Source organism: Catharus ustulatus, chromosome 13, assembly GCF_009819885.2.
Source record: "Catharus ustulatus isolate bCatUst1 chromosome 13, bCatUst1.pri.v2, whole genome shotgun sequence".
In the NCBI taxonomy this organism is placed as follows: domain Eukaryota; kingdom Metazoa; phylum Chordata; class Aves; order Passeriformes; family Turdidae; genus Catharus; species Catharus ustulatus.
In genome coordinates this window covers 17,083,009-17,106,820 of record NC_046233.1, presented here as the reverse complement: position 1 = coordinate 17,106,820, position 23,812 = coordinate 17,083,009, and the positions used below count along the sequence as shown (strand labels likewise).

The 23,812-nt window shown below is 42.4% G+C and overlaps 1 protein-coding gene across 10 annotated transcripts in view; it reads right to left on the bottom strand.

The window, feature by feature from the left end:
* The window catches only part of DOCK3 (dedicator of cytokinesis 3), a 187,416-nt gene extending 169,078 nt beyond the window's left edge, over positions 1 to 18,338 (bottom strand). For all 10 annotated transcript variants that reach the window (XM_033071720.1, XM_033071726.1, XM_033071722.1 and 7 more), the window contains exon 1: positions 18,249 to 18,338. In XM_033071720.1, the coding sequence (XP_032927611.1) occupies positions 18,249 to 18,285 (37 nt within the window). In that variant the 5' untranslated portion in view covers positions 18,286 to 18,338. The remainder of the gene's footprint in view (positions 1 to 18,248) is intronic.
* Between the last annotated feature and the right edge of the window lie 5,474 nt (positions 18,339 to 23,812).

Sequence of the window (23,812 nt, the reverse complement as noted above, 5' to 3'; positions counted from 1 at the left end):
CAGGCACAGATTTAATGCAAGCACTCGAGTACTTGTTCCAGGGTAAACTCACACTGAGGAGAGCTCCCCTGCAGGTCACCTACACACCCTGGAGCATCGCAAGTGCAATTCCACAAGCTGAAACAGTGACCCCCAGCGGGCACCATCCTCTCCAATTCAACAGAACACTCCAGCTGTGCTCAGGATGTTCCCATTGATGGAGGCCCATTCCACAGAATATTCTGATTTGGAAGGGACCCACCAGGACCATCGAGTCCAGCTCAAGTGAATGGCCCCTAGAGGGATCAAACCCACAGCTCTGGTGCTGTCAGCACCATGCTCCAACCAGCTGAGCTCCGCTCCTCCCTAAAGATCTTCCCATGGCAGAGCCATGAGCCCCTTCTGACTGCACATGAAGCAGACAGGATGAACTGCAGGGGAAGAACACCATGGAACCCAAGACTCCCATCTGCACCATGCAGCATGAGGTAATTCTCTCAAACCTTGAATTTCTAAGAAATAATGAGAAAAGCAGAGACAAAACTTCCACCAAACAAAACTGCATTTTATCCCTATACACACACTTCATAATGGGTAAGCAAGAACAAAGTACACCCACCAGGCAAACACCCACACAGATGAGGCCAATACAAGAAAGAGTAGGGAAAAAATCTAAAGGGAACCAAACAGCATCAAATGTTTGCACTTCCACTGTGAGACTCAATTCAGGATCTTTAGTCCCAAGAGTTCAGAATTTCATCAACAAACCTAAACTGGTCTCTCAGCTCTTATGGCTCAGCAGAAGTCACTGTCAGCTAAATGAGGCTTTAAATTCTTGTTTACATCAGAGGCAGGAGAAACACAACAACTGGCTCCAGACTGGAATAATGCAGACAGCATAATCCAACAAAGACTAAGCTCATCAGCATTCTGGATCCATTCTTCACCCATGAAGAAATCATAAATATGGATTTCAACCAAAGAAAAACTACTTAAAGCCTCTCCCAAAGTACAGGAACACTGACAACTGAAATGATGAACTGGCAGGACATAATCAAACCTCCAATGGCTTTTCCTTCTTTTTTTTTTTCTTTTTTTTTTCCTTCAGTACTTTAGATAGCCAGATCCTTTAAATACAGGAAATGTTTTCTTTTTTCTAATTGGCAATTTTACCAAATCAAGAAAATACAAGTTGATTTGCAAAATACCACAAAGTCCTGTATTAAAATTTTTTAGTACATTTAGTGATTTTTTAGTTCAAACCAACAAAACTACTAGAAAATTCATGCCTGTCTCAAAAAGGGGAATTCCAAACACCTTGGATAAAAATCTACCTTTAAAACCACCAGAAAACAAAATGGAGAGGTGCTAATACAGTAATAAGATATTAATTTATGAGAGTAATTTCAGATATCTTATTAATTTTAAGAATTAATATAGGCATGATAATATTAAAAGCCAGTTTCCAGAGCATTTTCATCTTTTCTCAACATGCCATGGATCTCATGAAACAGACACCAGTCATGGGACATGCGGATGCCAGTGGTTGTAGACAATAGAAAAGTTAAATCATGCAGGTAAAACAACTCAACTGGTCTTACTCAGCCAACCCCAACAAGAAATTGTAACTCTGAGAAGAATTATTACATGTTAACGCTGCATTAGGTGCTCTGAATGAGCAAACAGCAGCTGACTTCCTGTGACAATTATTTACTACATTAAAGCTAATGAAGCAAGGATGCAGCTGGGAAAGAAATTATCAGTTCTTTGGCCATCAAATACCTGCCTATTATGTAATAATACAGGTGAGTTTGGAATAAAAGCTAAAGGAAAGGTACCAGGAAAAGAGAATACCAGAGGTTTTTTCAATTACTGACAGAATATTTTTTAAAAAATATGGTCAGGAATGGTGACTTTAATATATTTAGGAAGCAATTCTAATAGATGTGTTCGTTTACAGATACAAACTGTCCATTTTTAAAAGGATTCTACTGGTCACACAAAGAACATCTGATACAAGGACTCTACAATATGTAATCAGCTCTATAGAATTCAGAGCGCTCTATTAATAAGATAAAGCTCTTTTCTTAGGTCTACTTCACTCAAAAATAGAATAAATAAGCAAAAATCACAAAACAGACATGAACTGATCCCATCAACTCTAGATACAATCTTAGTGATCACACTCCATTAGAAAATTAATCCTCATACAAAAGTAGCACATCCCCCCTTCATTCTCAATACAACAGTATTGGAATCTAATTCCTTTTGTAATCACCAATAAATTATGTTAGTCTCTTCTGTCTGACAATTTTTATAATCAATCCATAGGTTGAGTGAACAGCAATTTAGATATTATCAAAACAGTGGAAGCCAAATCTCAAGAGTAAATTATTTTCCAGCCACGCTAAATCAAAGTCAGGAAAAACTAAAAAATCCAAATAAACTGACCCAATAGACCAAACTGTCTTGCTGAACTGTGCAATGAGAACAAAATTTAACATTACTGAAAGAAAAAAGAATGGTAAAAACTCCAGATTATGACAGAATCATGGAAATTTAAAGCTCTTTTATAGTCTGATTTATTATTCCAACAGTTACTTCCAAAACAGTTATGGATGTTACTCATTTCTTAAGCTAAAAATGCATGATGCAAGACAATCTTACTTAGCAAGTCCCTTTTGGGTACACAGTTCTTAAGCAGCATTATTTGAAAAATATGATCACAAATATAAATAAGAAATACAGAGTAATTCAAGTGTTCTGAAGAAAATAATTTACAGAGAGAACTCTGACAACTGATTTCTTTCCTTTCCACTGAGAAATTCTTTACCCTACATGATCACAAATTGTCCATTAATCCACAAGCTTTCATCATTTCTTACAGGATTCGTGTCCTCGGTCACCGGAATACACAAGTAACACATCACCAACACAGGCACAAAGCAAAGCTTTTACCCACCAGTTTACAGATCTGACTGATCCCTCTTGGACTCCAGGGCACACTGCTGAAATATTTAATATCCATTTGCAGACATGAAGCCCCTTGCCATCATTCAGGTCTGTAAGGAGGTCGTAGTTCCCCTCACAGTCATTTCAGCCAGCAGTTAAAGCCAACATTCTGCTAAAGAGGAAAGCTTTGAAAAAGCACCACATGCCATGTGATTCAGGAATTAGCTCCAATACTGAAGTCCCTTATCTGTGGTACTTAAACTGGACCACAGTGAAGGAAATCCTTCCCTCTTCACCTCTGGAATTTACCAGTAAGAAAGGCACAACAAACCAGTTCACACAGGCAGTGACTCTCATGCCGTACCAGCACATATGAAGGAATTGTGGGGTACAACATGTAAGAACAGATGGCATTGGAATCATGGTTTTAGAAGTCAAGGATCCAGGGGATGACAGATTTTTCCTAGCCCATGGATATGGCCTCACACACTATAATATAAACAGCTGCATTGCAAGTCACCAGCAGAAGAGAAACTGCCTCAAGATAAACAGGACCTGCTACACCAATGCATCTTTGCACACCTTTGATTCCTCCAGTGCTCCACCTAAAGCAGCTTCTTGCTGTGTGAACAAAGAAGCTCCAATTGATACAATCCAGGAGGTTTTACAAACCCTGCTCTCAAACAAGCCCTGTCAATAGCTCTTGAAGAAACTGCACTTGGCTGTGATAAAGTGGGAAGGTGTTCACACAGATAAGTAATCAGCAAAGTGATGTGAAATAAAAGAGCCATTTCCCTTAGTAAGGACAGATTGAGCAGCAAGCTCTGAAGGGATCTCTGTTGGAATCTTTCTGTTTCAAGTACTCCTGAATGATCAAAAAAGGCTCATAATTTACAAAAGCCACAAAGTTTATAAGGTCACTCAGGCTATTCAGTGTAATAAAGAGTTACAGACAGACCCAAGCTCCACAAGAACTGGCAGGTGAGCAGTGTTCAGTTCACCTGCGTGATATTCCATGAGGAAAGAACAATCCTCACCTCACACACAAAATCATCATCTCCTCCTTTGCTAGTGCCACACTGAGTGGAACCCTGGAATGTCAAAGGTCTTACCATAAAGCTCAGTGCTCAGCCACTGTCAGAGACCACCCCAGATCACACACACTATTGTCTTGGGGGAGCAGGGAAAACACCATTACCCACAGTACTGCACAAAATTCCCAATGAACTCCATGTGCCAGTTTTCCCCTTTGTCAAAAGCAAATCCTTTGCCAAAAAGCTCTGAACACCATGAAAACAGGTAGAAAGAAGTGAGAGAGGACATAGCAAGGACTGAATAAGGGCTTTTATGTGATTGACTGTTAACCAAGACAGGAATTCTGGTCCAGGAAGGCTGAAAGGGTGGACAGGGTATAACTGATAGAAGGTGCACAGGGAAGTGTTGGCATTCACCTCCTCCAGTTCAAAAAGCAGAGCAGTGTCAAATGAAGCATCAGAGTTCAGGACTTTATTAAAGTACTTTTCCACACAGTGCATAGACTATGAAACTCCTCATGAGATATTGCAGGTGACAGGAATTAAATAATCGCCCGACTGCCAAAGCCAACAGGACAAACCTATGGATGTGTCCCACCCCAGAGCCTGGGGAAAGCTCCAGCCCTGACTGCCCTGCCTGGGGCAGGACTCTGGGATGGGACAGGGCTGGAATGTTGGGAACCCCCTCACTTCATCAGGGAGCCACCTCCTGAGCTCCTGCTGTCCTGTGCCAGTGACACCAGTGACTGGTTTGGGAACTCCAGGATGGCAAAGAGAAGAACACAACGCACAGAAATGCTGGATCAGATTCCACCTGTCCCTGTTACTTCCTGCTGCAAGCCACTGAGGTGGGTTCATTTTTGCTGTGATACCATTTAAATGTATCTTCCTCTTATAATTCTTTTCAATTCAGGTTCCTGCCCAGTCTCACCTGGGCTGCAAAGCTGCCACTGAAAACTTTTCTTCTCAAAGGGATGTGAATGCCCTGATAACCACAGTAAGAAAATGTGTCACATTTGGCACATGAACACTGGGAAAACCCAGGATAACAGGGAAACACCAGAGAACCACCCAGCCCAACACACACAGCTGCTCATTCCCTTAGAATATCATTTTTTTTCTTAGCATTTACACAAAGTTATGCAATGAACTGACAGTACATGCCTTCTCTTGTACTTTCTTATTTTTTAACCTATTTCTACACATTTCAGTGAAGCCTACCAAAATATTTTGATCTTACATAATGTTATATTTACACTACATAATATCAGTGCAACTCATGAGTAATTTGTTTATTTTCATAAAGGAACAGAGCCCTTTCCCTCCCCACTGTCCAAGATGTAACAATGAAAATCAGAAGAACTTAAGTGAGGGCTGGGAAACAAAATCAGTTCAAGAGCTTTCCATGTTTACATGGTTTCTTTTTCTTTCTCCAAATCTAAACTATTAATCATTAAACTCTTAATCATTAAATTGGACTTTTAAAAATTATTATTTACTTCCCAGGTTTTCATATCCCCAATAGAAATCATTGCTGCTGGAACAGATCTAATATGCTAAACCACATTTTGATTTTTCTTTATCATAAGATGTTGGTGAGGCCATGATTTAATGGACTCTGTGGGTTAATTGGGGGGGAAAAATGTGTTTTGTGCAATTTCAACACATCTCCATTTACTAAAGATCTTCTTGGACTTGGTGACAGTTTTTTCCAGTTCTCAACTCATTGTTAATATTAATATCTGTTTTATTAAAACTCTAGTAGCTTGCAATATTTTTAGATGACACTTGCAGAACAAGTATTTCAGGTTAAAGTTTGTAATTTAATTTTTATAAAGAATTACTGAGTGTACAACACTCAGCTTGCAATTATTCAGATTATGCACTGGCCATCCCTCAGCAGATCATCACTTAAACCCATTTCAGGAAGAACACCTGGAAGAGGCACAGCTGCAGTTGTATTGCTCCATTCCCAAAATGGTACAATCCCACCCAAAACCACTGAATTGTGTTCTGTGCTACAAATCTCCAAGTTCTCAAGTTCTCTGACAGTGTAATTTATGCTTTATAACACATAAGCATGTTTTAAACTCACACCTCTATCACACCAGCTAAGAATTTGGAGTATGTGTTTACTGAGGGTAAACATAAACTCTGAAACTTCACAGTCCTTACACAGCATTTTGTATTCAACTACTACTCATTGTCACCAGTTAACACAGAACAAGTCAATCCCTGAGTTTAACACTGATTTAGATTGATTAGTATTAAAGATAACATTAAATACTAGATCAATATTAAATTATCTGACTAACATTTAAGAAAATAATGCAATTACTCCAAACTGATAAACTAATATTATGATGAGCATGCATCTTTCCCTAAAATCATTTTTCATATTAATCCAGCGATTAAAAGTATCAAGTATGACACAATATATGCTAAGTTTAAGAGCTGAATAAGATAAAGTTTATTTTCTTCCCTGTAATACATACAGATGATAATAAAGGCTCCAGGTAACCCAAGAGTCACCAGGTGAGACCCAAGATGGCTCTAAATCAAATTCCTTTTCCATAACAGAGCCTAAAACAAGGAGGGGAAGGAAGGGTATTAGAACAGGGCAAAGACGTGGCTTGCCCCAACTTGAGACATCTATGGACTGGAGCTTCCTAAAACAAGGTTTTTATTTGTATTAATTTTATATATGTAGCATTTTCTATACATTTTCTTCTATGGAGCCACCCAAATGTTGTGGAACCACATCAGCTTCTGACAGCCCCATCAGCCCAGAACTCCACACCGCTCTTCCATCACACAGAAATGGGGGTTCACTCGTTTGGCTCCTGTGTCACCAACACTCCCAGGAATTGCATTAAATGAGTGAGCCAACAATTTTTATTCTCCCACTCCACAGTACGTGTGTTTTGAGAATTTTCTAATAATGTCTTCCCAAGAAGGCAGCAGTGGATTCTTTGCGTTGGGGGATGGCAGAGGGAGCAGTGTACAGGCCAGGGCGGGATGACAGAGCTGGAAAGCCAGCACTGATACAAATGATCCCCCAGAGGACAAGAGAAGCGAGATTTAGCTTTACCTTTTTGTGAGGCAACTGTGTTGCACAACCACGCCTACGGGCAGCACTGAATTAACATTTCCCAAACCTCCCCGTACCTTCCAGCCCGAGTTTCTCTCAGAACCACAAACCTTTTCCCAGCAGAAAGAACTAGCTCTTGAACATAGAAAATTGTAGGTTTCATAATTTAAAATAACATGATGTCGTTTATTACAAAAAAAAAATAAATCTTTCACGTATTTATAAGAAAATTAAAGGCCAATATGATTAATTTTTTCCTTTGTGGAACTGCTTGATTAAACCTGGCAGCTTCATGGATTGCACAGTTAGAGTCTGATAATATTTGACAAGGGAGTAGAGCCACGAGGAAATGAAAAGAAAAACATTCCATTTGATTCTACAAATACCTACAATAATGTTTTCACCCTCACAATGCACTTTCCAAGTATTTAAATGATTAATTGTGGGTGAGGGTTTCAATTATTTGCCAGAAATGAATGTTGGAATTGCAGATTTATTTGCAAGTCCAGGCCTCATTCAGCAAGTATGTTCACAAAGAATACAGGGAACAGACCCCAGATCCAGAACTTCTAAAACATTCCTCTGTTTAAGCAAGATGACAACATGAATAATTCAGGTATGGAGAGAGGATATATCCAATTACACCTTAGAAACTCAAATAAAACATGAAGTTTTTGCAGAAGGGGCATTTCTTGCAGAGGGTACTGGTACACACAACACAGAACAGGGCTCTAATCCGATTGGAATTGCCAGGCACTAATGTAATACACACACACAAAAAAGATTATCAAAAGCTGATTAAAAGCCATCCAAACATTACAATTGAAGAGTAGGGATTAAACAAAAGACATGACTTCGAAGAGGGCTAAATTTTTTTGACCTTATTAATGGTCTTTATGAACTTTTACACCAAATCTTGATGAAGAAGAATATACTTCAGAATTGAGAGCAAAGTGTTACACTTTGGGCTCTGTGTATTGCCAAAATTACAGTACAATTAAGTGAAGGTATTTCAGGCTGCTCGGGGAGCAGTGGCAGTTGCTAGGCAGCATCTGCTCCTGTCAGAGATGCTTCTTTCTTTGTGCAGTACAGAACCTCAGCCAGGAATACTGCCACCAATGGATTATTCCAAGGCAGCTTACTGCCATCACATGGCATCTGCAAAGTGCTCACCCGCTGCCTAGCAACACCGCCTCTTTCTACTGAGTCATACCAGCACCAGGACAATATTCCTGCAAAAAAAGAAACAGATGCCTGAGAAGAAAGGTGATCATTCAGTAGCAGAGCAAAGGATTGCAAGCATCCTTCCCCTGCCCTCCCAGATAAAAATAGAGATTGGGCTCAAAAATCATGAGCTGTTTTAAAATAGTTTTGCACATCCTGGTGGCGGGAGGTGGGAGAGAAATAAGGGACCAAAAGCCCACAGTGTCCACTCCCTCAGCTGTGTTAAGGAACTGATCTTGAGCTTACAGTTCTGCAAGGATCTATCCTGTTACTTCACCATCTTCCTGTCGCTCCATTCCATCAGTTCATTCAAGTCCCTCACCCATACATCATTCCCTCTATGCAGGCAGCAAATGCAGCAGCTTTTTCTCCCTTTTAGAGGCAAAGGCTGTTTCAGTTTCTGAAACCTGCTCCCTGTTTCCAATACCCAGCTGGCAAAGAGGAGCACACGGAGCTCACTCTGCCCAGAGAGGTGAGGAGCTGTTCTGCACTGCCGCATTCCACAGGCTGCAAACATGAGCCTGTGGAACACTTTACTGTTAACAAAGGAAACAAAGTAAGAAACCAGTCAAGTTTAGACTCTCCTGGAGGGTGGAGATGGCACCACTTCTGCAGGCACCCTGCTCCAGGCTTTCCCACATGCACTGTGGGAATCACTGACTCTGACTGGGATTTGCTGCCGCAGCTCCTCCTTTCACCCTGCAACTCTGAGAAGTGCCTGGCTCTGTCTTCTCTGTACCTCCCCAGACAGCAGCAAGTGCCTGGCTCTGTCTTCTCTGTACCTCCCTAGACAGCGGCTGTCCCTGAGCCAACCCTTTCCTATGCTCCATTTCCCAGGTTGTACCACCCCGGACTTTACAGACCCTCCTCTCTACCTGTGTGTTCCCTCCTCCTCACCTCACCCCTTGTGCTGCAGGGTGTAGCCCCAGAGCAACCAAAAGAGGAAAAGATCATTTCCATCAGCATGCTGGTGCCCAGGAACACAGTCAGGGATGTGGCTGCCTACAGGAGAACATGACAGGCTCATGCTCACACACACCAAACCTCAGGGATCACCCCACAGCACCTTCCAGCCTGTCCCATTTGGCACAGGCTACAGAGTGAGACTTTCAGACCTCCCATCTATCTGTTAAATACCTCTTAACACATTAAAGCTACCTTGGCATTTATGGTCAGTTTGCACATTTCCAATGAGCAGCAGTAAAGGAAGAGCAGGGCAGATTTATAAAAGTATATTTACCAGCATACAGCTCTTGTATTTTAGCTGAAAACTATTTTAGCCTTTACCGGCTGCCACACAAGAACTTTGCTGAAAACAGCTATGAAACTTATCAATCCACCCATAAGAACTTTGACTTTTTTGGTTTGCTACTGAAATACAAAAAAAGAAAAAAAGTATCTGAGTGACAAAATTGAAGATACTTTCTTTTCATGATTTTTAACTCTTCCAATTATGACTGAAGCAAATGTGCATTATTTAATGCTATCAACATCACCTGAGTGGGGAAATCCTCCTTTCCTCTTTTTGTGTTCACCACACTGATTTATTTCATTATTATTATTACTATTTATTTAGTTATTATATATTTTTATCTATTAAACTATTTTCCCCTGTTAAAAGGAGAATATGGTCTTCTGCCAGAAATATAGTCACTCCAGAAGTGGGGGAGAAAAAACCAAAACCAAACCAAGCCAAAAAAACCCCAACAAGATCAGCAGTTGCAGTCTGGGGCCTTGCTGTGATGGAGAGAGAGAGAGAAGCCTGTTTTGTACTTCCTCTGCTCCAGAGTCCAAAGAGAAGCTGTTTCTGCAAGACCAGTGCTTGAAACACAATCTTCCTTGGCATAAACCCCTTGGACCACAGAGATTACCAAACACTTACCTGTTTAAAAAAAAAAAAAGAAAAAGTCCTGAGCAGAAGGATTTTGGTCCTAGTTCTGCTGAGATCAGTGCACTGGGAAAGGCTGAGCTGGAGTAGCAGGTGGCAGGATGGAGGATGGACATCCCAGTGGATGCTCTGCACACACAGCAGGGCCAAGCTCAGCAGACACAGGACCTTTCCAGGTCCCAGGACAGCTCTTCCCACTCTAACTAAGGTCCCTGCTGGAGGAATGGCCTCACAGCATCACAATCAGAGGCACAAGCATGGAGAGGATTCCCCTCATCTCTCATCATGCCAGGCCCACAGGGAGTGTCCAGCTGCATTTTGTACAGCAATAGCAGATGTCAGGGCAAAACCATTCCACAAAAATATTGATCCTGCTCTAACAGGTCCAGCAGAACTACACTGCTGTTGCTTTACTTTATCAAAATTCAGGTCACCAATCATCCAGATCGTGAGCATTTAGAGAAAACAAAGCACAAAGATGCACCAAAGTTCAAACCACAGTTTTCAGTAACCTTTTTTCCAGTAATTAGTATCTATTTGGATTATTTGTCCCACTCTGGCTGACACTTTCTCACCTGAGCCTACACTCTCTGCCCATATAACACAGCCATACATACACAAAATAGTGCCTAGGTGGAGTGGGCAGCTTTCTGCAGACACTTCCACAGCATTTTTCTCCACAAATGAAGGAATGGGTGAAAGAGAAACACTTCCTCCTACCCCCCCCACATCCAGACACAGTTATTGGAAACAGACATTGCTTCCTACAGGGAATATCCAGCACTGTCTGAGATATTCTCCCATGAAAGGCTCTCTGCTCCCTCCACTACTAGTTTGGGCAGCCCACCCAGCACCCATCCCAGTAAGGCAAAGGACCATGTGCACTCACACCCAAACACTTCTCATGTTGCTTGCAGTTCTGGTTTTGTCTGACATGGATCCAAGGCTTCCTCTATCAGGTTCAGAAGACTAAAAGTGCAGGTACCCATAAACATCTTGTTCATAAATATTCTGAGAGGGAAGAAGGGCCCTGCTGCTCAAAAACACAGCCACAAGAGGTTTCCAGAACACTGAGGCACCTGCCAAACACTCTGTGCTACACTCTGGCACCTTGGGTAGCTCAGGGACTTAACACTCAACAGAAAGAAAATAAAATAATTCACCACTCCATCAACTGCCTACTGCCAACACTAAAAGCATTTAGTGCCTAAGCTTCCTTGAACTGCAATAAAAATAAAGGTTTGTCTAGATGTTTCAGAGAACACCAGCTTACCTCTGAAAGCACAAAGGCCTGCTTTTAATCACCAAGAGTTAGCTGGCACCACTTGTCATAAGCTTTTCTTAAGGTTTAATATCCAGAAAGACTCAAGAAAAGAAAAAGCAGTTAAAAGCTGAAGAGGGACAGAGGGAAGTCTTATCCTTGGAATAAGTAATCACCTCACAACTGCACTGGAAAGCACTGAGTCTGCTCAAAGCCTCAGTTCCCTGCCTTCCAAATATATTCCCTAAGTTTGGACTAAGGCCTTATTGTTTGAACAAACACTAAAACATGTCTAAGAGGAAGGAATTACAGCCAAAAAAACTTTAGAGATGCTTTCAGGATCTTAGAAGACCTCACAGTTCATTTTGACAGGGAAAACCTTGACCAGAGGTTTGATTTAAACATCAGGCACTTGAGTGAGATATTTCGTATTTGCCTTGAGGTTCAGTGAGCAGACAGATTTTGGAACAGAAGAAAGTGAGAAATATTGTGAGATTAAGGTTGACCCAACTTATAAACAACCAGTGGAAAGACCACTGCCAAGATCCCATGATATGCTTCCTTTGGCCTCTGCCTCAGTGACAGCACAGCTGAGAGAGGAATACAATGAACTTAATAACAACACTAATTAAAAAAAAAAAATCTCTGAAAAAGGAGGAAAAAGTTGCATCAGGCTCTTCAAGAGCTAAATAATTTTCCACAGACTTCCTGTTCTTTGGTGTTTTCACACCCACATCTGAAAAGTGCTCCCATTTCTCAAGAGAACAAATCTATGGAATACATATGGCCACCAATAACACCAGTTGTTGGACCCATCCGGCAGTTAGAGCTCTTCTGTATAAGAACTATTTCCAAATAACTGTTTAATGTGTTAATCAGAAAAGCTTGTCTATCTACATGTCACTGTGCACATAAACACAGAAAACTTCCTCACTCCCAATTATCCCCCTCTTGCGGGTTTTGAAATGCCAGCAAATACATGGTAGAGAATTTTATAATTACAAGTTCTGGTAATAGTTCTTACATGTTTCCCTGATGTTACATTGGAGTCTGAGTTGTTAAGGGCAAAATTGCTGCAAAAAACGTTTGGCAAGGATAGTGAGACTCAAGTGTAGCTGAGCTATGCCAGTGACTGTGCCCTAAGGAAGTTGCTTTCAGAGTATTAATAAAAAGTCACCCATCCTCTCCTCTCACATACAATTGCAAACCACAACCTGCACCATCACCCCATACTCACACACCAACTTCCTATCCCTTTAGTGGTTCAAAAGAGACATTACCTTAAATTTCCTCACTAATTTCACTCTGAACAATCTCCCTTCCTGTCCTACAGGCTTGACAACGAATTTAAACTCAAAGCACACAAGTAAGAAATACCTGACAGAACCTGATTAACCTTTTTTTTCAGCAAGTCAGAAACTTTTTATCTGCACTACTGTGCACAGAAATTCCAGTTTTAAGGTCCTCCCCACCCAGCCCTATTTCCACTAAACATGCAGGAAAAGTTGCCCAAGATTGTCAACTCACATCATAAAATGTCTCTTGTTCCTGGATGTATTGTTAGGTGAGGATAGAAAGCCTGAACACCAAAACATTCCCACCTTAGAAAATCATTCTAAAAACAAACTCCCTTCTGCACTGGGGATAAGACTGGGGAGGAACTGCTTTTGCCTCCACCCTATTGGCCAGTGACTGAAGCTCTGCAGGTCTTAACTGAACACCTAATACAACACAACAACAAATAAATAGAGAAAATAGCTCTAGAACCCATCAAATCATCCAAAGTTAAACCCCATATTGCACTGCTGTCACTTCTCATTCCAGGATCACCCCCACATTCCCATACAAACCATGCAATGAACTGTTAAACATACACATCTCACTTCTTGCCTTTGGGAGCAATTTGCTTCTCAGCTTCATTCCTCCTGTATTTAAAGTTTTGGCTCATTTCTACTGCAAATGCATTTGTGGACTGGTATCTAACTAATCTCAAAGTAGTGCTGTCTTACAGGTTGATTCTCATCCAGTTCTGCAAACCAGCTCTTCATGAGAGCTGGTCTAACCACAATGTCTTTGGTCTAGTCTTTTCTAGGACAGATATGACAAAATATATTAGTCTCTTACCACAAAACAGGACATTTAATCTCCAAGTTCTACCAAGACTCAGAGAATTTCAGTTTTACCCTAGACTGGAGCTGAAGTTGCCCACCACATTTAATGACACTTTCATAAACTTTCTCTCTGCACTGATAGTATCCCATCAAATGCATCTTGAGAGCTGCTCTTTTCCAGAGACATTTCAAGGTGTGATTCATTTCCCATCCAGTTAAATAACACACATACATTTCCTTTATGATCCCTGACTGATAAATTCCTTTGCTCATTCTTAATGCCTACAGATAAAAAAAAGGCCCTCAGGAGCAAAATACTGAATGGAAATGACTCCACTCCTGGATCATCCCATTTTCCTGACTAACGAGCGAGTCCCCAGGTGCCAGCAGCACTTCCCAAGGCAGTGGAGCACAGAAGGTTTCAAAGTGCATCCCTGCACGTAGCTTTGGTTCCAAGACAGATCCCTGAAGAATATCCTTAGTCACCTCCCTCCTGCTGCCAGACAATGACATCTCCTGGCACAGGGACACAGCAGAGAAAATGAAATACAACCTATGTCCCTAACACAGCACCTGATGCAAGGATTGATATTGCTTCCCATAGTGACAATGGACATTTTCCTAATTTGTGAGAGGTACATTTCCTCATTTACCTCTCTGCAGCTTTTCATTTTTAAACCTGTGTTTTAAACAAACCACTCCAGTGACCCAGTGAAACCACAGTGCCACTCACAGCCCCCTTCAGCAGTTGCCTCTCATGTGAAGAGCTAAGGCAGGGTCTTATGCCAAAAGCCCTGGGCAGGGAAGGAAGACTTTTCTAAGTTCTGCAGTCCTGTTTTTCCAAGCATAAATATGAACTGGAAGTGTGCTAGCCAAGGTTTACTGACAAGGGGGGAAAAAGAAAATGAAGGTAGTGATCAAAAAGCTGCAGTACAAAACTGTAACTAGGACATTGTGATGTTCCCTTCTTAGTAAGAACAAGGGAAAGTTTGGTTGTATGTATTTGTGCTTATGAATTTATTGTTCATTTTTACCAATTAAGTAGTGAAAATAAAATTTAAAAAGCATTTTAAAATAAAACAACAGTTTGCAACACTAATTCTTTGAATAAACTAAGAAAAGATGCTGTTGATGTATGCAGGTTCTCCTCTGTGACTTAATACATACATATTTAATATGGTCAGTCATACAAAGTGGCTTGTTGATACAGCATCAACTACATTAAAAAAAAAGCCCAGCAAAAACCCAAAATAACTTTCCTGAGAGCCACCTAAATGTGCTCCTTGCACAAGAACAGCAAAAACTGACAGCCTAATGAAATAATCAGCTCTTACACAGTTGCCAAATGCTGTTTACAAAAGAGTTCTATTTCACTTTTTCTTTTAATACATTAATATTTAATACTTGCTTTTCAAGACTAAAGTAACTAATCAGAACACTTTAATAAATAGTTTCTTAGAGATTGCTTTAAAAATACTAAAATACTAGAGGGCTAGAGAGAGAGTTATCTTCAATAATCAGTTCAGAATTCTTATTAATTGTGTTCATAATTGGCCATCTTAAGTACCTGTGGAAGAACTGTCTGCTTTGCTTCAACAAGTCTCAAGTTTTAAAAGCAGAGTTAGGATTACAGGCACTGAATATAAATATTTCTAAAAAGAGGGGAATTACTCACAACAGCTACCAGGTAGTTGCTATAGCAGCTAAGAAATAAAATCAAGGAAGATCTTCAAGGTTGTTAGGAGAACGTTTAATTTATTTAGAAATATCCTGAGCAATCTTTTAATATCTTTGCTGCAGATGCATGCAGTGTGAGAACTGGGCAATTCAATGGTGTTCTACAACTGCAAGTGTGGAAAACTTCTTTAAATTGCAGATAGACACAGAGAACTCCAGAACTGGCCAAAAGGCACCACCATTCTCAGGTAAATCAGGTAATTTAACATATTCTCCTGCAGCCAAGGGCTGGTGGCTGCACAGGAATATGTGCTGAGGGGCCCCAGCAAGCACAGGAGAAAAGCCTTTGATACTGCCTGGAAGCCAGGGCAGAGCACAAACCCTTCCACAGCCTCGTGTGGAGAGGGGAATGTGGTGTCTTCCTGGGAATTATCACCTCTGAGCCAGCTACCCAGGTAAGGCAACAGAGCACAACTCACTTTCAGCAAAAACAGCACCAGAATGAACCACTGTAAATGGCTCACTCCCCTTCCCTTGGTACATGAGAACAGGTGTGTCCAGGGCCTGGATCCCAGACATTCCTACCTGTTCCACCAGAAACCTCTTTGTGGTATTCCAGTTGCAGAAATAACTGATTTTTCTCCCACTCAACTCACATCAACAGGGACAGAAAGTTTATTGCCTTAATCCAAAGGCAAATCTTAAAACTTCGTATGGTTTAACAGAAGCAGAGAGAAAACACACAGTGGTTTTTTGGACAGAAACTGCTCTATCCAAACCCAGCTACTAAAGCCCAAAGGCATAAGCTCAGAACATGACGCATGCCAAGAAGATTATTTTTGCACATATTACTTGTGGAATCAGGATAACTTACACTGCTATTTTTTCCTCCATTTTTTTTTCCTGCCAGTGCACCTCCCAGCAGCAAACCCTCAGGTCCACACTTTCTGCAGACTATTTGCTTCAAAATGCACAAAAACGGCCCAGCAATGACAGATCCACTTTTGAAAGACTGATATTCCACTCCTCACTTGTAGTAACTGGACTCCAGATATAAGCAGCATTTTCCACCTATTTTCCTTCTCTGGAGGATTATCAACAAATTTCAATTACAGGAAAAGTAATTAAACCTACTCAAGAACAAAAAAGCTTGCCTAGAGATCACCAAAACTTGCACAACTCAGCTGGTACCTCAGCCCTAACTACAGGTGTGCTGTCTGCAAAATAAAAATCCCCATCCTTAGAAGAATATTTTCCAGCCCAGAGAACACTCAATGAAATCATACTTGTTTTCATTCACTGCTCTCCCTTCCACACGCCTCTTCCAGACTTGTTTACAACCTGAATGGAGATTTCCCAGCTTTTCTTTTGAAACGTCTGCATAAAAAAAAAATTAGTTCATCTTTTTTTTTTTGGATCAAGGTAAAACAAGGATTTTCTTATTTGAGCACATGGACCAAACACAAACATACACAAACACTAAGTATCAAACCCTGCAACACAGCAAGGAAAAACAGCTCCAGAAACAAAAGAAAAACAACAAGATTTGGAAGATAGGTAATTATTTTCTGAAGCATCCATTACAATTACAGCAGTGAGTTTCATCCTAGGGTAACAGAGGTGGCCTTTCACCAGCAGATGAGGTATGAACAAAAGTACAGCATCAACTACACTAAAAACACCCCAGCAAAACAACAACTTTGTATTCTTGAAGCATCCAGCTAGGATGTAACAGGGTTTGTTAACTTTATATACTCCCAGTGACCAACAGACACAGCAACAAGATTGGCAGCAACGACTTGCAGGTGTTATTTTCTGCCACTTGTTTATGTGACCCTGCACTTACAGGTTCTCATCTGATGCTGCATTTGATTTTATTTTTTTAAAACAAAACTGATTTACTTCATCTCTATTCACTATGAAGACAAATGGAATTTACAAAGCAAAATATTTGCTGTACAAGATGAAAAATTAGCAAGAACTATTTTTTTATTATTAACAGAAAGCATTTTAACAAAGAGGCATTAAGACTTCTAATTGCTCACGAGTTAATTGCCAAAATTCTACTTTAACAGTTCTGGTTAACAGACCATGTAGCAAATTTGTTGATATTTTTTTTAAACATTTGTAGAAATCAATCATCACTACACACTGTGGAACTTAAAAATCAATACACACAACTGATAGCTATAAATTCAATGAGGTGTTTAGTTAACTAATCAGGGTAACAGCCGTAGCTTTTATTATTATAACACAAGTCAACAGTTGAAAAAAAATTAAATCGAAACGAGCACAAACGAAGTAAAAGAAATTCCGTATCTTCCATTTCATTAGATGTAACATTTCTGCTCTTATCAGGGATTTACACGCTAAAATAACAAACCAAAGCCGCCAACGGTGATGCCTCAGATTAGAGCAAGCGCGATGCCAGACACTGTAAAATGTGATTTCCCAAAAGAAGGCAAAGGCAGCGCAGGCCGCAGGCACAGAGGCGCCGGGCCCGCCGCAGCCCCCGGCCCGGCCGCCCCCCGGCCCGGCAGGTGCGGCACCGACGCCCCCTAAAGACACCGCGGCGCCCCGGCCCCTTCCAACTCATCCACACACCGCCTCGCTCCGCAGATGGAAACGCAGGGAAAAGGGAACCGCGCGCTTAAGTAGATTAAGGGCTCAGCGACTCGTTTTCTGATTATTTGTGCGATCCCGACCCCGGCGCGGGCCCCCGAACTCCCGCTTGTCCCTCGCTCGGCCGCGGCGGCGCTCGGGCAAATAACGCGAACGGAGGCGCACGCAGAGCACATCCAGTGGTGCGGACAGGGCAGGGCAGGGCAGGGCAGGCTCCGCCGGGAGCCCCCAGAGCCCCGCGGGCAGCACTGCCCCCATCCCGCCCCGGCCCCACCTGAGGGGCAGCGCCGCGACCACCGCTGGCCCCGGGGGAGGGGAAGAGCCGCCCCCAGCGCACAGCACACACAGCCGGGGGTCCGGCGGGGAGAGGAGGGGTGTGCGGGACGGCAAGGGATGCGGCAGCACCTACCCACGCCGTATTTCTCCTCCTCGGTGGGACTCCACATGCTGCTGGATGGCTCGGCCGCGGCCGCCGGTCCCCGGGCAGAGCGCGGCGGGCGGGCGGGCGCCGCTCATCGAGCGGGGGCGGCTTCTCCTCCCCCCGCGCTCAGCGGGGGCGCCGCGCCGGCAGCCCCCGCCCCACGCTCCGGCCGGGGCTGCGCTCAGGGGTCGCTTCGCCGCTGCCGGGGGGCGGGGGGAGGTAGCCCCCCGCCCGCCCGCCCGGACAGCACCGGCCGCCGCGCCGCTCCCCTCCGCGGCCGCTCGCCGCCGGCCCGGCGCCTCTCCTCGCGCGGCCCCCGCGGGCTCCGGCCCTGCCGACGCAGCGGCCCCACAGAGCTCGGCGGCTCCGGGCCCCCTCCTCGCCGTTCTCCTCCTCCCGAGCCGCCGCTCCCGCCGCCGCCGCCGCCTGAAGGACTCGGGGCTATCGCGCCCCCCCCGCGCTCCCGGCGGACCTGGCGCGCACGCGCGGCTCGCGCCGCCCCCCCCGCTCCCCGCGTGGCCGCACGAGGCGCGCGCGGGCGCGAGGCGGCGCGTGGCCTGTGAGGGGGCAGCGGGGCGGGCGGTCCCGGGACCGCTCCCTCCTGTCCCCGGCCCATCCCCGGGCCCGGCCCATCCCCGCCGCACCTGCCGGCCCCAGCGGCTCCGGGAGGCCGGCCCGCAGTGCAGCACCGGGCCGGGCCGTGCTGTGCTGTGCTGGTCAGCAGCGGGGCCGGCCCGACCCCCGCCCGCCGCCCCGGGCTGCCCTTGGCACGGCCCGGCCTCTGCCCCCAGCCGCGCTCAGCCGCCCCTGGCAGCGCTAACGCTGGCACCGCCAGCCCTGAGATCAAAATCTGGCTGATACTGTGTTTAATTTTCTTGTCGGTATTATTAATCTCCAGAGCTTCTAAAGAGCTGGCGAAATTCACAGTTTCCACAATGGACACATACCCCAAAAGGGAAACAGTCTTTAGATTTCATCTCTAAATTCAGCTTCCACTTCCTTCCATAAAAATTGAATTGGAATTCTTCACAGCAAAGGAAAAGCAGAAATAAGTGATACAAAAGTTTTCCTGCAATTGAAATTTTGCTCCCTGCAATATTCTGACGGATCACTGTCCTTGCCCCAAAGCTTAGGGAAATAAAAACCCTTTTTAAACAGCCTTTTCAGAAACCTCTGTAAACAACTCCCTTGATGTGAAATTCTGCACTAAACTTTTAAACAATATTACTTCAGATGTACCCAACACTTTTAATAGAATATCTGTTCTCTGATTATATAATAAAACAGAATGAAAGTCATCAATTTGCTCTACAGAACTTGGGTTGCTGTGGAAACCTTCATTATTTATTTTTTTCAACACGTGCAACTACTGTTTCTCCACCGAGCAGGGCCAGGTTTCTGTTTGGGTCTTGGTTTGGTTTTGGGATGTCAGGTTTTGTTTTCCTGTATGGAGAGCAAACAGCAAGTGGCCAAGAATTAAGTGTGCTTGTACAATATTCATTTTTAAAAAACAACTTATTCGATCCTACCTTGATTCATATTCACATTTCGGCATTTGTATTTACAATAGCTCCGTTCCTTCCCTTCCTGAAGCACTCCCACAGCATGCAGAAATAGCTTTTTGAAGGGACAAAGCATGACAAAGTCATTGAGTTGCAGCTGTTGGAGATAGGATGCTCCAGGGTTTGAGAAACTGGTTTTGTTTTTTTCTCTCTGTGTATGTCAATAATAAATACCTTTGCATCTCTTCCTAGCACTCTGGGAGCAGAAAACCTCTGCAGTGACAGGAATTGGTTAATTCTTCCAGGCTCTTTATTCCACAGTCTCAGCCTTTCAAGGATTCTTCTTGCTGCCAAGCTGACCAGTACTTAAAATGATACTTTTCTTGCCTAAGGAAAAACACAGCAGTTTTTTGGGGTTTTTTCCCAAACTACAAGAATATGAGGTGACTCTTCCCTTAAAGTAAACTCAGACTGAAGGCGAACGTGGGAAGGCAAGTGAGAATCTTCTAAGGTTAGAAGGACACCAAAACAGCTGGACAGAACAGGACCTGCAGGGAGCTAAGAGCATATAGAAAGCACTTTATTTAAAGGCCATATGTATGATCACGGACATACAAATCACAGCATTTGCAGGGACATTCACACTGATGGCAGATTACCTGTATTTGAAACACAACACATATTATGGCACGTTTATTCCTGACTCTTTTCTGCACTGCTGCTGGTGAAATGTGTTTTCAGAGAGTCAGTAGATGGCCATATGACCCACATGACTTCAGGAAGGAAAAAAGCCAATGTACTTAGCTGCAGAGTCAGTGGAATGCAAGTTTGCTTAAGTTAAAGTTACCAAATACATTTACACCTGTTCCTCTGATCTCTGCATTCACCCCTTTAATGAGGCTCCTATCACCTCCACAGAAATACTGATTGCTTTAGTAAACACTCTTAGCTTAAGTGTAGCAAGGAACAAACACCTCATCCTCCCACAGAGGCAGAGCCACAAATCTCCCAGCACCAAGCTGGAATTCAGGATTACCCACGTGCAAAGGAGAGACCAAAGCAAACAGCAACTGCTGCAGAACAACTGTTTCTGCTGTCTCTTCTCTCTCTTAACAGAGCTCACTCCTGCCAGCTTCAATATTCATACTACTGTGGGAAGCACAGGAAAAGCAGAGAAGTACTCTAGCAAGCAGAAACAAGAAATTCTCAGGGTTATATGCCCCAGGGTTTTGGGTTTTTTTCTTTTTTTCAGGAGCTGTTTTCGTTTTCCCTTATAAAATTTGCTCATTGAAAAATGCACCAGAAAATTGGAATCCAAAATCTACTTCTAGTTAAGGTTTTGTTCAGAAGTTTTTAAAATTGGCGTCAGCAATCAAACAAATTTTAAAATCTGATGTAAAATATCAGAGCTCCTACAAGAAGAGCTTCTGTTGGTGAGCAAAAATTAATGGTTTTCAGAGCACAGGGACCTCCCCTTGCAGAAGTCTCTGAGGTGCTGTTCTGTCACTAAACTCCTGTGTTGCACTGCATTGAAATAAAGGCAAAAACAAGCTTCAAGACCTTACTTAAATGAGCGAGTCAAGTCAGCAGAAAAGCACTAATCTCTGAAAAACACTGTCTAAAGATACTTAACGTCCACTGTGTTCAGGAGCTGTCCTGTCAGAGGCACTGAGTTGCTTATGGTTCTGCTACTGCAAACACAGTTGTCCTTATCCAAACAGAGCAAGCAGCAATGTTTAACACAGTGTTAATTAAAATACATTAGAGTGTTCCTCCTATGTTGTCCTGCCTTGCCATAATATAGATGTGATCTGAAAGACAGCTGGCTTGGGATTGGAGAGATTTGACACAGTTTCTTTCTCTTAAATAGATCAAGGGAACGGCACAATTCTTTCAAATGCTCTGCAAGGGACAATGGAAGGTCAGAGTGCAGAAAGCAGAGAGATTCTTACACCTCCCTGCAAGCAGCTTTCTCTCAGTTATCCCAGCCTTAAGGTACCACAGAACACATCACCCTCCTCCCCTCTCTTTCAGGTAAGTGCAGTCCCACACTCCACCCTTTCTCCCCATTCTCAGGTCTATAGTTGCTGGTAACTTCCATTATTACTTCAGGCCTCATTTTCAGTAACATGGTCCAGGACCCTTCCCATCAGAAAAAAAAAAAATCAGGGATGAATTTCAGCTCCCTGTGATAATTTATTTGATTACATTCCCTCCTTTTCTACACATGAGGTTCTTTTTATTTTTGTTTCTTTAAAGTTCATATTCTTCCCCTGATGTTAAGATGAATTAAGCATTGAACAACTTGACTTTCCCACTGAACAATTTGACTTTCCCATTAAATTATAAATTCCTCACCTTGCAGAAAAACAAACCTTTGGAGAAAAAAAGATATGCAAAGCAAATCCACTCCTATCATCATCTATCATGACCTCACAGGTCCTTTTGAAGCACCAAGTGTTTCTACTTTATGCCTCAAAATGATTCTTGTGTCCCAAGAGCTGAGCTATTCTTCCTTTGGTGAAGTCATCTCCTAAAACTTTTAAGCAGGAAGTCTCATGTTTTGATGTACAAACTCAAATTCTAATTTTTGTCCTATTGCAAGGGCCATCTCATGGATTTCTTCCTTATGAGGGATCAAAGCAATTTAGGAATCTAAATGCAGCAAATGATAGATTTTCTCTCCAAGAGATCAGTGTTTGTGCCCCACACCTTCACACACTTAATTATTGTTTAATTGGGATGATTTCTGACTAGTGCTCAGGCCTGGGGAGGATGTTTAAGTCCATTATCTTAAGACTCTTTCTAAGTTTTTAATTCAGGAGTTCCTTATAAACAAATCTGCTCCCAGCCCTCAACATTTCTCAGAGTGGCAGGAAAGGAAAGCAGAACTCCATAGAGCAGCAGCATTCCCTGTCACTCCATCATTTATTCCTTAGAGTGCCTGAAGTAGGAGCTCAACAAAAACCAGCACACATTTAACTTCACCATGTGAGATGCACAACCAGAACTTTCTGGTAATCCTGGGAACATCTCAATTTCAATAGTTCTGGTCTTCCATCCCAGAATTTTTCTTTCATGCAAAATGGAAGTCAGCACAAAACATTCCAGTATTTCCCTTATTTTTGGTGTTGTCTTCCTCAGGGAAAAGGTAATCTAAAGTCATGGGAGGAAGAAAAAGAGGTGTTTTCATATCCTTCGAGAACATGAGACACGTGAGGTTAAGCCTCACCTTATAAAACTCCCCATAAAATGTCCATTACAACCAATTTACACAACAGTTACAAATATAACACTAAAAGTTACTTTCACTCTACTTGTAACATTGCTTGAAAATTAATTGTAAAACCAGAAAAAACAGGACTTGCACAAGGACAAGTATAGATTGATGTCGTTGTGCCAGCACCAAAGTTTGTATGTTGGTTATATAGAAGGTATCTGGATTAATCAGGAAAATAATATTGATTTTTTTTTTCAGCACAAAAGTAGAGAATGTACTGACTAATACATTAATATCAATATGTCAAGTGCAACTACCAAAAATTTACAGTGCAGGTGTAATTATTTAATCAGATGGACCTTCATATAAAAAATATCACAGATCATGCTGAACAAATGTTTTCCTGGTACTAAAGAAACAGAGTATTTCCCCCTTCAATTAGTAAAAAAAAAAAGAAAAAAAAAGGGTAAAGATTCATTTAAAACTTCTTGTACCATGAATAATTAAGAAATCTGAGTAAAATACCTTTGCAGCTTCATTCTCACTTATCCTTAATGCTCTCACTACAGCAAATTACCTATTAAGAGGGTGAGAAATCACAGAATGTTAATTAGCACTGTTGTGACAAATTTATACCTTTTCCTATTAATTTCTTTTAATGTTCAGGATATAAGAAACCCTATCACAAGTAATAATTAACTCCTATCTTATTTTGTGAAATGAGAGTTCAGAAGGATTTGTGAACTCTCCTTGTGAATATGATTTTTCTGGTCTTTTTGAAAAATTTCATTTCTGACCTTATGCATTTCTTATAATTTATTTATTTATTA